Raw genomic sequence first — 14,599 nt, 5'->3', positions numbered from 1 at the left:
CTGATCTTGGTTATAATTATCCCAGCTACATCCACTCTTTCCAATGGCCCGCATGCTGATAAATGAAGCATTTGCTCTCACAAATGCCTCTCCTTCCCCTGATGTATGCAATGTGTTCCAGATGGATGGAGAAATCATTTCTTGCTCCTACACTTGCCGAGCTATTTCCAAGCACCCAGAGCACCAACAGGTGTAAATCAGCAGCGCTCTGCTGAACTCTGACACCCCAGATCCTCACCTGCTGTAAAGAGCAGTCCCCTGCTCCCGAACTTACAGCACATAAGTGTCATCTCAAGCAGTATCCCCTGGATGACTGCTATAAGGGGGGGAAAGCCCATCAGATAAACACAAAAGGTGGTAATTGCACGAATCACTTCGGGCAGGCAATGCTGCCGCTGCCTGCCAGCTTAGTGCTGCTCCTGGAAATAGCCACTTTAATGAGGCTGATTTAAATGCAGATAAGTTTTTCTTTCAGCCGAGGTCTTTGTACCCATTTTGTGTGCACAGTCTCGGAGTCCTCAGCCAAAAAGTGGCCTTTTTGCTCCTCTAACGGGTGCCAAGTGCTCGCCACTCTCTTCAGCAGGGAGCAGAGGAACCCATTGATGCCGACCACTGCACTTAGCTCCGAAGAGCTCTGAATTTAGCCCAGTAGCTCCTCCGAGCAGGGACTTCACCACCAGGTTAAGAACAATCAGAGAAGAACAACCTGGCAGGACCCAGCACAGGGTGTTGGAAGCCGGCTGCTCAATCGAGGAGAGCGGTACCTCTGAGGCTGGTGAGCAGCAGGAGACAGAGATGCTTTGGGCATCAGAAACGTTAGCACACACTACCTGTTTGAGGCACTCAGATGCTCCTCAGGACACACTGATCTCCTGAATGCCTGCCTGTGGGCAGCCAGGACCTCATCCGCAGGAGTGCTGAGCCCACACAGCTGCCCCAGCAGTGGCTGCAAGCTGCCTTTGGAACATACGTTTCCATGTAATGCTCGAGTACTTGCAAGCTAAGCACATGAGCAACTGACCCTTTGGACAGTGTTTGTTCTAACCTCTGTGCCTCTCTTCCTTGCATGCAAAGCAAACATAGTGTCTGCATATTGCTTGGCGATTTGTACTGCCTCTGGTTTGGGGCAGGGAAAGTGCAGGCTAGCTGGGCAGGGATGTGTGTTCAAGAGATACAGCTTCAAATGATTCCGTGCATACAAGTGCAGCTTTGTACACAGCTTTGTGCATGATGGAACTCGGGGACTGCTGAGAGCAGGGGTGGTTAGTCATGGCAAAAGTTCAGGAATGGGCTTTTCAAAGCAAAAGCCCATTTGCTCTGGTGAATGCGGACTCCCCGCATCTCTATGGATTTTTAAGATAAGAAGTGTCATCTATAAAGAGGAGTGTCTGCTGGAACATCTCAACTGGCAAGGAAAAATAAAGAGCTCTGCCTACAAGAAGAAAAGCCAGCTCTTCTATTGTGTGCACTGCTTTCATTTATGTCAGCTCCATTAATGCCCCATGAAGCCACGGGTCTATAATCGAGCAGCTGACCTACAGCAGCACTGGCATTCGCAGCTGTCTTACAGCAGATTTACTCCAGCTGTTAAGGTTTAAGGCCTTGCCTTTCACACGGTTCCTCTTAATAAGACATACCAGACATCAGCAGCTAAGAAGTTTTACAATTGAGTTGCAAATCGAGACTGGTCTCTCAGATGAAGAGGATTCAAACTGTAACATAGAAAGTGGGTGAAACACAGAAGCTCTGCCCAAGTCCTCATCTGGAGGTGCAGAACGCAATGACCTTTGTATTGAGGTCATTCCTGCCCCTGCCTGGGCCACCATCTGCCTCCAATGGGCTCAGGCCATGCCAACAAAACACCTTTGCAGCTGCAGCCTGGTCATTTCCCAGCAGGCAGCCCGAAATATTCTCATGCTCAGTCAGTCAAATCCCAGCCAGAGGCTGATGGAGTGAAGAGCAGCTCATCAGTGTGTGCACTGCTATGGCAGATGTTTACAAACCAGCAGAGTGTTTGCCCATCTTCAGTAGAGTTTCACTGCTGTGACGATCTAAGAGTGAACACCCAGAGAAGGGCATGCGTGCCTGAATGCTTTTCTCAGTCTCTAGCCAAATACATTGGTTTAATATTAGACTATAGGTTAGTATGGTAATCCCAACCTCCCCCACTCCCCAATCACTGTTGGTTAAATGTGCCAAGCAGTATTCAGGAAATCAGCTCTTGATACAGTGTTTACAAAGCAACAGCAATTCTTTCAGCATCATTTGGGACTCTGAGACCAAACACTGCCCATGGTGGTGCTCCAGGCATCTTTGCTATAACAGCATTATAAATATGTAATGAGAATTGAAAAGGCAGAAGGCAAACGGATAATGGAGACACCCAACATAAACATCACATTTAACTCTCACCATCTGAAAAGAGATGCAGATTCCAACGTGCACTCATCAACACCTGGCAGCATCCAGACAGAAAAGGATGGGGACTTTCAGAGGAGAGCTGCCTACTGCACCCTTTTATATATCATCATTTTTAAAGACCAAGAAATGTGGCACATAAATATGAGGAGTTGGGTTCAAGCAATTAGGATTTAGAACACCAGTAGTGAGGTCACTGATGCTGCTGCACCACAGACTGTGCTACAATCCCTAGACATTATCCTGGATGAAGCTGCTTGTGAATATCACAGTGCTGAAATCAGGGGAGGTCGCTCAGTGCCTGGCTATCTCAGACATCCCCGTGCTAAGCAGAGTGCTTCCACAGGCAGTGGGAATCGCTGTGGATAGGGATGGACCTCTTTTTCTTGGTGTGGTCCTTGGACTCCTTCAGGAGCAGAGGTTGGACCAGATGGACCCAGAGGTCCCTGACAACCTCGGCCATGCTGGGATCCTGTCAGTGGTCAAGAGAACAACCTTCTTTTTACTCCTCTCATCTTCCCTTGGGATATTCACAGATGAAGCTTCCCAAACTCTTCTCTGACATGTAGTCTCCACCCTCCCCCTCAATTTCCAGCCCTTTCCTTCCCGTTGCCTCCTTTGAGTCACAGTCATGTCAAATGTGCTGCCTGACTATCAGCTGCACCAGCATTTCGAGTTCCCTCGTGGAAAGCAGTGTTTTGAAAGCTTTTCCAGCTTCTCCTCCAGATGATGTCACCCTGGGTGGGTGCCAGGCTGGGTTCAGAGTGAAAATTCTTCACTTCAGGGTCAGATATTCTCCTATTTTTAGGCCCGATTCCAGTGCCAGGCAGCCAATAGTGTAGCTGAATGGTTCGTGTTATTCAACTGCAAATGCCTGTTGGAGCTCAAACAAAGCTCCGTTTGTAGCAGGTTAAGGGGCTCTGCAGCCCACGAACCCCTTCTGAAGTGTGGCTGCAGCTGCTCTGCTCCACAGTGCTCAGTCAGTCTGCACGGAGGTGCAGAACACTTCCAGCTCCCACCCTTGATAAACTTCAATTGTAAAAGCGGAACAAAAGGTTGAATTCGATCTGGTTCTTTGTAATCTTCTGGCTGCATTCTGTTCCTTGCAGCCCTCTGGAAATGCTCACTGTGAAAAACATGGCTCTGCAGATGCGAGCTGGAAGCTGGCAGCATCCTGGGATTGTGGGGATGGGGAAGGGGACGGTGAAGAATGGCCCTGCAGCATACTGGGCTGAGCCACAGCAGCCACAGCCTACTTAGAATCACAGAATGGCTTGGGTTGGAAGGGACCTTTAGATCCTCCAGTTCCAACTCCTTTGCCATGGACAGGGTTGCCACCTACCAGATCAGGCTGCCCAGGGCACCATCCAATCTGGACCTGAATGCCTTCAAGGATGGGGTATCCACAACCAGCCTCTAAGCCATCATGCTTTTGTCATGTGTTGCTCACCTCCTCCATGTGTAGGCATGTGCATTCACATAAAATGTCTTTACAAGGCAGAGCAATGATGCTTGTGGGGTGTGATCTACCTGACCTGCTGTAGCGTGGGACTAGTGATGCTGAAAGTGCCCATATCCCACCACAAGGGTAATGAGGGTGATCAGCTCATACAAGGTGTTTGCTCTGTGGCTGAGGAAAACAGCAGGATGGATGACAGCGTCCCTTCATTCTGCAGGAACGCAACCATCTGCAGCACCACAGCAGCACACGTTGTGCAGCCAAGTTTCCCATGTGAGAGCAGGCTGAGTAGCAGGGCGAATGTTTCACGTGTGTGCTGACAGCTGTTGAAACAGGTTGGGAGGGAGAGGAAACTGAAAGGGCAAAACTGACACATCCTCCTCTTCAGCTTCCTCAGGTGGCACTCAGAATGCAACTGGGAATGGAAACAATAACTGTAGCTGTGAAATGAAAGCATACACGGGCATAAAAGCGGCGAGACATTGCACGGGTTGCTCAGAGAGGTGGTGATGCCCCATCCCTGCAGACACCCAAGGTCAGGGGATGGACTCTGAGCATCTGATGGAGCTGTGGGTGTTCCTGTGTACTGCAACAGCATTGCACCAGATGGTGTTTAAAGGTCCCTTCCAACTCAAACAACTCAATGGATTTAAAAAGAAAATGAGAAAGTTTTTCAGCCAGGAGGTGCAGCAGCCAGGCCCAGCCCAGCTCCCCACAAAGCAAAGCCAGACCCCATTTCTGGGGAGAGTGGATGGCTCTGCTTTAAAGCTGGCTGCTGCTGCACAGGAGACAAAGCCCATTCAAAGCAGCAGCCCAGCGAGCTGAGTTAGCTCATCTTTTGGCAACCTCTAAGTGAGCGGAGCTGAGGTGTAACCATATACACTGCTGACAATGACTGAAAACCACAAAGAAGTAAGAATGGTAATAGTTACAGGGCAATGTGTGAGCATGGGTCACGTCCAAACCTCAGCTGCAAGCTATCTTCATCTCTACCAAATGAGCCCTCCTTGGTGCTGGATGGGTGGAGGGGAGTGCAGCTCCTCAACCTCCTCCCCCCCTTTTCTCACATTACTCTGTTTCTTCTTGACATGGGACACAAAATGAGCAGCCATGTATGGAGCCATTGTAGTTGTGCAGAAGACCTGGCAGTGCTGGTGCTTTATTTTTAACTCCAGGCAAGTCACATCATGTCTTCCAAAGGGCATGAAAAACAGCCAGCAGAGGCAGCCCGAAGGGGAGCAGCCCCCACCTCTTGTCTTTTATAGCCCCAAAGCCACATGTCTGCAAACCCCACTTTCTGCTTCTGATCACCTACAGCTACATGACCACGTATGGGAGCAGACAGCCCTGCAAACATCTCAAGAGCACAAAACATGCTGGGTTCAAGCCAGTCACTCTGGGTTTGTTGGCTAAACTCACTCTTATCTACTTAGAATCAGAGGAGAAAACCAATGTCACAGGGTAAACCCCCAGGAAACCCCCAGGCAGGGCAGGCAGCACAGCACTGAAGCATGAATTCTGGTTGCTGTGTGCAGGCACAAGGTACTGCCCCAGCACAGCCGCTCCTCAGCATGTTTACCATGCGAGCAAGAGCCCCAGCTTGAAGAAAGATTGAATTTCAGATACTGAATCATTTGCTTTGAGCGAGTTACATCAGCAGCTAATTTGGCTTGCTTCTCCCTTGTTTGTTTGCTCCTTTCTTTGAACTGAACGCTGTGCTTTGGTTGTATCAGAGCAGTCCCCAGTGCAGAACTCCACCAACCCAATGAGCTGGGATGGCACTGAACTATGGGAGAAAAAACACAGAGAGAAGAGGAACCTGCGTTTTAAAAAAGGAAATCTCAAACGAAACCACAGTTATGCAGCTGTCCCAGCTCTGCCATTGCTGCAGCGCATTTCAACACGCTTATTAGCATTTTTACGGAAATAAAGTAGTTAGCTATTGGTATGGTATTCATCACTGCTGTCAAATGTTGAACAAGCTAATGCAGCTTGGCATTCTGCAAGCGACAAGTGTTGAGAAACACTGCTGTGCTCGACCAGCTCCCATGACTGTTCTGCTAAGGAATTTTTCTACTGCAACATTACATTGGCACTGAGAAAAGGCCGCTAAAGATAAAAATAAATGAGAGCCTGTTTCCTGTCCCATCTTGCAGACTGTGGTTTTGGGGCTGATACCAGAAAGGGAAGCTGAGGGTCCAACAGGATCAGTGGCCCTGCCCTCTGGGATGCTCTGCAGGTCCCCTTAGGGAGCTCCCAGACAGACCTTACGTGCATGCAGTGGAAGTGGGTGCAGAGCAGGAGAGCAGCCCTGGAAAGCCCCTGAGCTGCCTCCTTTCACTTATTTCAGCCAGCAGGGCTTTTATTTCTGGGATTGTGAGTTATGAGCCTGTGGGGAGGGGAGAAATGGAGTCTTTTTGGGCAAGCAGTTTGCCAGCCTGAAGTTGCCACGGGTTCTGTTGGTACCCACACAGATGCTGGTAGCTGCCGCTGCTGGTAGTCTCTTCTCAGTTTACTTTATTTCACTTCAGTGTAGGAGGAATGGAAACCTCTAAAGCCTGAATGCATTGTGGAAAACAGAGGAAGCAAAAGCGCAGTACAAGCTGATGTGCTCACCACTGGCTTGATTTGCTACATGCAAATTGCTTCCTTTCATAAATGTTTCAGATGTAGCAGCTGATTAGAATTGGATTACTATAGAAAATATGACTACGCTCAGGTAGAGAAACAGAAGAACTGAAGTCACATCAAAGAAGACTCTTAACAGTCAAATGGTAAAATCTCCTACTTCCAAGTTTACCACTTGCAGTTCAGTGGAAAACTACTTCCATTACATGCCTTATTTTTGCATTGGCAATATTTTCACCCAGAGGGTGGTGACGCACTGGAACAGGTTGCCCAAGGAGGCTGTGGATGCTCCATCCCTGCAGGCATTCAAGGCCAGGCTGGATGTGGCTCTGAGCAGCCTGGTCTGGTTGTTGTGGGCACATAGCAAGGGGCTGGAATGAGATGATCATTGTGGTCCTTTTCAACCCAGGCCATTCTATATAACTCTGTGATGATTCTATGATTCTATGATATCCTACAATGATGAGCAGCTGGTTGGACTGTAACACCCTGTTACAACATCAAGAACTTAGACCTGTTCATAGGCCTTTCACTCCTACAGCACCAGAGGCTTAAACTGTAATTTAGGGTAGTACCGTTACATCATGGTTGGACTCAATGATCTTTAAGGTCTTTTCCAACCTGAGTGATTCTATGATTCCATGATTCTGTGCCTGGACTTTTTGAACACATGGGGAAATGTAAGGCTGTCATCAGATGTGTGTTCATATGCTAAGGATCTGCAGAATTAACTCCGAGCTTCCCTCACAAAACTGAACCACAGATGACAGTAACCAAAGCGTGGTCAAGAAGTCGATAAACACATGCAAAGCTCTTCACGTGGAGGGAACAAACTCTGATTTGGATATGTAATGAGTGGTGACTAAGACAGCGCCTTCTGATGCAGTGAATAAAATGAAGGGCAACTTGCTGACACTGGATTTTAATGAACATTGCTTAAGACACTAACATAAATTATAATACATCTTTTATAGCACAAATATGGGTTGGAAGTCTTTCCATTTAATATGTGAAATGGGTGTCATTGTCAGGACTGTGAGGCCATCAAAATGCCTCTGGTTCTGTTTCAGCATGGAGTTCCACTGTGTGTTCCTTCCAGTACACACTTCTGGTATGCTCCATCAAGCCCCATGAAACACGAACAAGCTAATAAAATTGTTCATCTTGGCTGTGGTTGGTAATTCAATGAACAAGAAAGCAAGGGTGGGAGCTTCTATTTCAAGCAGCATCATTGCGTAGCATTAGGATGTGGCTGCTGCCTTGCAAAATGAGCCATTATCTTTCAGTGACTGTTACAGGCTGTGATAGCTGTCCATCTATCTGTGGGTGAAAATCTGCTTCTTAGAATCATTTAATAACTTTATTTAGGGAGTTATGATAAAGACACCCCCCCTTTTTTTCTGAATCCTTAATTGATGAAGTCAGCCTGAAAGGTCTTTGTCACAACTTCTGTCTTGGTCACATCAGGTAAGATGATTTCCTACAGATCTCTACAAATGCAGCATGTTTTCTTCAATCAGATAAGAGGAACAGATCACAAACCACTTTCTTAATAAAGTCGGGATAATTATTCTCAGAGGATAATTATAAAGTGGGGAAACTGAAGAAGGGCAACATGAGGTAACTTGACCCAGTTCTCCCAGAGAGCAGTGGCAGAGCCAGCAAGAGCCAGCAGCTCTCCTGAGCCCCTTTTCTCCTTCCATCCCCACTCTACCTTTCCTTGTGCAGTGTTACAAGAGCGCTCAGGGCTGTTGCACTATCAGCCATGGTGGTGAAATAAATACCCAACTGTGAGTCCACAGCAAAGGCCTGTTCTGCACACCACAGCAGGAAGGGGTAACTGAGAGTGGTGACACCACGAGTAGACCAGCTCACACCTCTCATTAGGGTTTTACACCTACAAAGGCCATACTTGGTCAATCAAACTACTCACCACGTGTCAGAGAATCATGTTAACCAAGATCGACTCCAAACACCACTTTATCCCTACAGCTTTCCATTACTACCCTCGCTTATGTCAAAGAAACTTTATTCTGCCGATTTGCTTTTTACTTCACAAACAGCCTTGGCTTTCAGGGTAGCTAATACTGCAGTAAGTGTACTAAGGGTGCCATCCAGAGGTACTTGGGTGCAGCACACTGCTCTGCGTCAGCAGGCTTGCTCAGTAGCAAGGGTCTAATTTATCTCTGTTTTCACGCAGACCTCCTTCACTGATACCGGTATCTGTGTGACACTGAGATGTGGATTCACAAATGCTGCCTGGTGATCTCCATCAATATCAAAGAAAAACCAACTGCTCAATCCTAATTCTCTCCTGTAGGGAGTTAATAGGATTACACAGTTCACAGATAAATACCCATGATATTACGAGTTACACACTTTCTTCCTCAGAATCCATCAGAATTATTTCATTTACTTGTGTAAACTAAAATTGAGAGAGAGAAAAAACACATGAAAACTAAGTAACACTGCAGAGAGTCAAGGCAAGCACCATTCCCACAGCCCACTTACATCAAATTACAGACATCGTTACCAAACCCTGCATACTGCAAGGAAGTATGGCTAAAAAGAGTCCAAATGTTATATGTAGGGATCGATGTCTGCATTGCATTTGGAGAGTCACCCTGAGCTGACTTCAGCCTTTCCTGAGCAGCACATAGAGGCTTAATTTTCAACTGGGCACCCCTGGACTATGCCATATTTATAACTGCACTCAAATCTTCCACCAGAAGCTGCCAAGAGCAACTACTGATAACTCTTCTGTCAGCAAACACACATGGTGTAAAAGTAACTGTTGATCACAGCCTGAACCTCTGATCAACCATCTGAGGCAAGCAACGAGTCAGCTGCGGGAGCACAGGTGAAGGTAATTCAGCTGTGCTATCAGAAGGGGTGGAGCCTGACTACACCTCTCCTAGATCCCATTTAAGGGCTGACCACCACTAAGGTAGCATCTCTTTCTGGGGTTTGCTCCTTTGTGGTAAGCCTCGATGTTAGCAAGCATCCAGCTCAACTGGAAGTCTTAGTATTGTTGAGTCTTTTCTTAGATACCCTCTAGCTATCTATTTACCCTGTAATTGCACCTATACAATTGTATTATTCCAACTGTACATGTGGTGATGGAGGAACCTGCATAGAGAAGGGTCTGAAGGGCCATTAGAAAGAGGTGAGTGGGTCTACAGAAGCTTGCTCTGGTAAAGACATGAAATGGAAAGATAGCTCTCGTGTTCCAGGCTTCTCTGTGCTGCAAATATGTCTAGAGAAAAGAGGAGACATACAGAGCCCTTCACAGGGCTGGCAGAGAGATGACCCACAGGGACCACACAGCTGATAGTTTAATTAAGCATTTCAATCCTGCTAGAAGTTTCAGATGTGCCTTGTATCAAGTGGAGAACATTTACAGTAGTATTAAAAATAAGCAAAGCCCAAGAAACAAACAAGTTCTGTGTACTAAATGTGATGCAAAATTATAGCTGCGGTTTAAGATGAAGGGTTACAGCAGTATTTAACAGAAAATATCTCTTGAAAATCATAAAAATATAGAATCACAGAATGGCCTGAGTTGAAAAGGACCACAAGGATCATCCTGTTTCAACCCCACTGCCATATGCAGAGTCACCAACCAGCAGACCGGGCTGCCCAGAGCCACATCCAGCCTGGATCAAAGAAAACATGCTTCCCCTTCCTGCTGCTTTCATACAATCTTTACTCAAGGTGCATTTTTGCAAAGGAAAGCACCATCGTGCACCCAAACCTGATGTCTATGCAAAGAGCTGTGTTTGTTCAGGCAACAAATGGAAACATACGTTGATGGTAAATGGGTGCCAACAACAGGTAAAAATCTGGAAAAGGCACAGAAAAGAAACAGGTCTCATGCATTCAATCTGAAGCACTGTTCAGTAGGCATATCAAGTTTGAAACTATATCTCTTCTTTTAGAAATCAACATGTTGCATAAGAATTAAGAGCATGGTGTAGTTTGGCCAAAAGGCAAGTGCAAAAATCACTGAGTGCGATTGTTTCCCCTCTTTCCACAATTATCTGGGTGGAGGAAGGGGTGTAGGGAGCACACTGACCTGTACTTTCCTGTCCGCACCTGCACAGCCCTCATCCCGCACTGCTGGGCACCTCCGACGTCGCTCACGATATCATCTCCAATCATGATGGCCTGTCAGAGCAGTGAAATACGGAAAAATCGGTGTCAAGAGAATTTTATTTCGGCCATCCTTCACACTCCTTTGACATAATAAACAGCTTGATTTGATGTTTAATACTGCCATCAGACAAATTAAACAAGATAAGATTGTCATCGTATTGATTAAATGTCACTCTACCTTGAATATAATTCAGGCAATAGCTCCTTGAGCAATATACTGGTGCAGTGTACATCTGTACGATTTGTGATCCATCACGAAAATCAAAGTGATGTGGCACGCAGTTCCCAGAAAATGTTGAGTTTTATGAAGTTAGTCCTGTTCCATTCCTAACCACCCATTTATGTTCTGCTCCAAGTAGCTTAAATTAAGCTAATCTTTTTAAACATTTCCTTAAAATTGGTATTCTAAGAGCTAGGCACAACCTTAAGCCTGTGATCGCTGAAACGTGTAACTTGCAGAGCTTGATTCCGAGCCGTTTTCAGGTTCATATAAAAATTTGGCAAGTCTTCCATGAGCGCAAAATCTAATTTATCGATTTGTGCACAACGTGGCTAATAAATGAGCACACTACCAAAAAAAAAAAGGCAAAGTGTAAGTAAAAGTAAAGAAAGTGTTGCTTTTCATACTAAAGAAACTGCTTTTGCATTTTGAAAGCAGAAGTCCTTCCAGCAGGCATAATTTCGGTGACTGCTCTAGCTAATCATCAAGGTTGGAAAAGACCTACAGGATCATCCAGTCCAACCATCCACCTATCGCCAATAGTTCTCATTAAACCATGTCTCCCAACAGCGTTTAAACTTTCCTTGAAGACATTCCAGGGTTGGTGACCCCATCACCTCCCTTGCAGATGCTTCTGCTTGATCAGGGATACGTCCATCTTCCCAAAATTCAGGTAGCAAAGAGGTGATGCAATTTACTCACAGTCCACCTATCATATAAGAGACTGCAGCCTTACTATCCAGATCCAGAAGAGCTGAAGCCAGAACTGCTAGATCATTGAATCTAACTTCTCTTACAGCATGCAACTCTTATTTTCACTGAGGCACCTCTCCTACTGAGCCCAGCAGCCTGAGTTTCATCCAGATACAGGTTATGCTTGCTGGAGGATGTCCTGCAGAAAAGCATCCAGCCTTGGTGTGTGGACATCAAAACGCAGGTTAGTTACAGCACTAACAAAAAGCTTTTGCATGTGATTTTTGCCTGGCTTTACCTGGTTTCAGCATTCGGTCAAAATGCTGTCAGGCAGGGAGCTGCTCTGGGACTGAGCCATGGATACCATGCATAGGCCAGGGCCCTGGCTATGCAGCTGGAGTTCCCACTCTGTAAGCTGTCTTCTGGGTGGGACTAAGTTAAATACATAGAAATCTAAAAGCACTAAGGCTCCAGAGCGATTTTTATTCGTCATCTGATTACAATAGCACCTTCTCCTACTTACTAAACAGCAAATGAAGGAAATCTCAGGATATACCCAAGGCCCATCTAAACAGATTATTCTGTGGGAGCCTTCATGTACCTAACTGAGATAGGTACATGCACATCTGGAACAGCTGCAGCTGATAGAACACAAATCCTCTTTTGAGTAATGCATCAGGTACAGCATGCAAGACTACATACAGTAGCTACCAGCCCAGTTCATCTTTCATGTTGTTTTTAAATACCATTCATGTGAAGGATTATCATCATCCCTCAGGTGATGGGATGTAATAGGCCATCCCTGCAAGTCAAGGCTAATTTGCCTGGTTCCACGCTGAAGCAGTTTGTTTTGAAGCAGTTTATATATGCATTCATTCTGCCTAGGAGCAAAACCTCTGCAATCACCCTTTGAGAGCCTCTCTAAGGAGCAAGGAGACAAAGACTCATGGGAACTAAGAGCTGGGGAAACGTGGCCATAGGGAAGGAGCAGCAGGAGGCTTTGGGACAGATGGCATTGCCCACAAACCGCTTCAAAGCCACCACAGGTCGGAGGGCTCAATCCTTTTACATCCTTTCATTACTGGATGATTTTCCATACCCGCTCTCCTTATGGAAACACACGTGCTCCCAGAAAGATGCAAGGTTCCCTGCAGATAGCTCACCTTTCCCTCCCACTGCACCAAACAGGCGTGAAATGTGGAAGGGTTGATTTCAAGTAACGAGTAAATAAAGCATGTGTATGTAGGTGAAGAGAACAGAACGATGGGAGTGATTACATTTCTCAAAGCAGCTTGGGGGAAAACTGGTAACAGTCATTGGCCGAGTGCAGTTTTTGCCAGATTCTGTGTTTTTTTTTCCTGCTTTTTTTTCCCCCTCCTCATTTGTGTGTATATCCTTTGTTTTCACTCCTGGATCCTCAAAACACTGGAAATGAATGTGTTCAGAACACAGGAAAGGACAGAGCGAGGTGGCTCTGAGCCATGGGGAGAAGCTTGCTCACCAGGGCTGTATTTCACTCCATCTAGGCAAGTTTTCCTGCAAGACACACAGCAGCTCTGCAAGTGCAGCTGCACATGAGCAGCGATGCCTGTCCAGGCCAGCTTGTGGCATACGCATACCAAAATGTACTCCAGCCCCGGGGGATTTCACAGATTTACTATCGGTGAAGGGCAATAATCACTAAAGGAGGAGCAATTATTCCCAAATCATTTAGGATTTAAAAAATCATTGGCAAGAAGATAGAGGTCAAAAGGTGCGCTGTCAAGGGAAATAAAAAAAACTCTACCTGTCAAACCTGGGTTTAACTTCCTCTCTGACTGCAAGACGGTAAGAAGAGAAAGAAATATAAAACTGAAAGGTCACGTACCCGCTGAAAGCAGGAATCAAAAGATCCCCATTTGGGTTCAGATTTTACATGGGGTCCATTCATCCATTCAATCAGTCTGGGAAAGGTGCTGTTTTTAAGTCAACTAAAAAGAAATACTACAAAGGACAAGACTGCAGTGAGATGTCTCTCTGGCTGTAAGAAAATCATTAAAGAATTAAGATGGGTGTAATCCATATTTCCCTAAGCCGTACAGCTGATGAGAGACGGTGTGTGGCTGTACACATATGATAAATAAAGCAGACGTGTGCCAAAGCTGAGCAAAGCCATTGCTACTGAATAGCTCCAGACAAAGTAGCCCTTACTCCCCACTACCTGTGCTGCGATGCAGGGAGGAGCTCAAACACAGTATGTTAGAAGCTGAAGTCCATGGAAGGTACGAACATGAAGAGTCAAAGAGGGAAGCATCCTTCAGCAGAGTGTTTAACGCAATGAATGATTCTAGAGCCAAAAGCATTTAAGCCAAAGCAGACTTTTGCTACAGGCTTAATAACCAAGCTAAGTGTGCCAACAATGTGAAAATAAAATGAAATAAAATAAAGCTGCTGCACAAAATCTTGATGTGTTAAGGGCCTTTGGCCAAGAACTACGATGCATTTACCTTTCTCCCTATTCCCCATGGCCCAGCTGGTAATCTTCTAGGCTTCAAGATCCCATAATTCTGTTAATTACATTTCTATCCAGGCTGTGCAAACATCAAACACACACAGGGCATCACCCGTGGCCTCTGACCCCACAAAGTTTGTACAACAAGGCAGGTGAAACAGAAGAAGAAACACACAACACCTCTGGGGCAGATTTCCAAAGGTGCTGAGACCTGCCAGGCCAATGAAACATAGAATCATAGGATGGTTTGGGTTGGAAGGGACCTCAAGGATCATGAAGATCCAACTCCCATGCTGCATGCAGGGCCACCTACCTCCATATCTAATACTAGACCAGGCTGCCCAGGGCCCCAACCAACCTGGCCTTGAACACCCCCAGGGATGGGGCATCCACAGCCTCTCCGTACAGCTGTTCCAGCACCTCACCACCCTCTTGGTAAACAACTTCCCCCATGAGTGCTTGAAACTTCATGCAGCCATTTAACTCTTCTTCCTGAGATGGAGAACTTTCCCACTATCCCAGTGATCGTGGAAGG

The 14,599-nt window shown here is 46.2% G+C and overlaps 1 protein-coding gene across 1 annotated transcript in view; it reads right to left on the bottom strand.

Annotated features, from left to right (window-relative positions):
- The window catches only part of LHPP (phospholysine phosphohistidine inorganic pyrophosphate phosphatase), a 59,328-nt gene that overhangs the window by 29,973 nt on the left and 14,756 nt on the right, over positions 1-14,599 (bottom strand). Inside the window, exon 6 of the mRNA XM_072340122.1 lies at positions 10,581-10,672. Coding sequence (XP_072196223.1) covers positions 10,581-10,672 — 92 coding nt within the window. The remainder of the gene's footprint in view (positions 1-10,580; positions 10,673-14,599) is intronic.

This window comes from Excalfactoria chinensis, chromosome 6, assembly GCF_039878825.1.
Source record: "Excalfactoria chinensis isolate bCotChi1 chromosome 6, bCotChi1.hap2, whole genome shotgun sequence".
NCBI classification, from domain to species: Eukaryota; Metazoa; Chordata; class Aves; order Galliformes; family Phasianidae; genus Excalfactoria; species Excalfactoria chinensis.
Note: the sequence above shows the minus strand (reverse complement) of the source record. Positions and strands in the feature narration are given on the sequence as shown.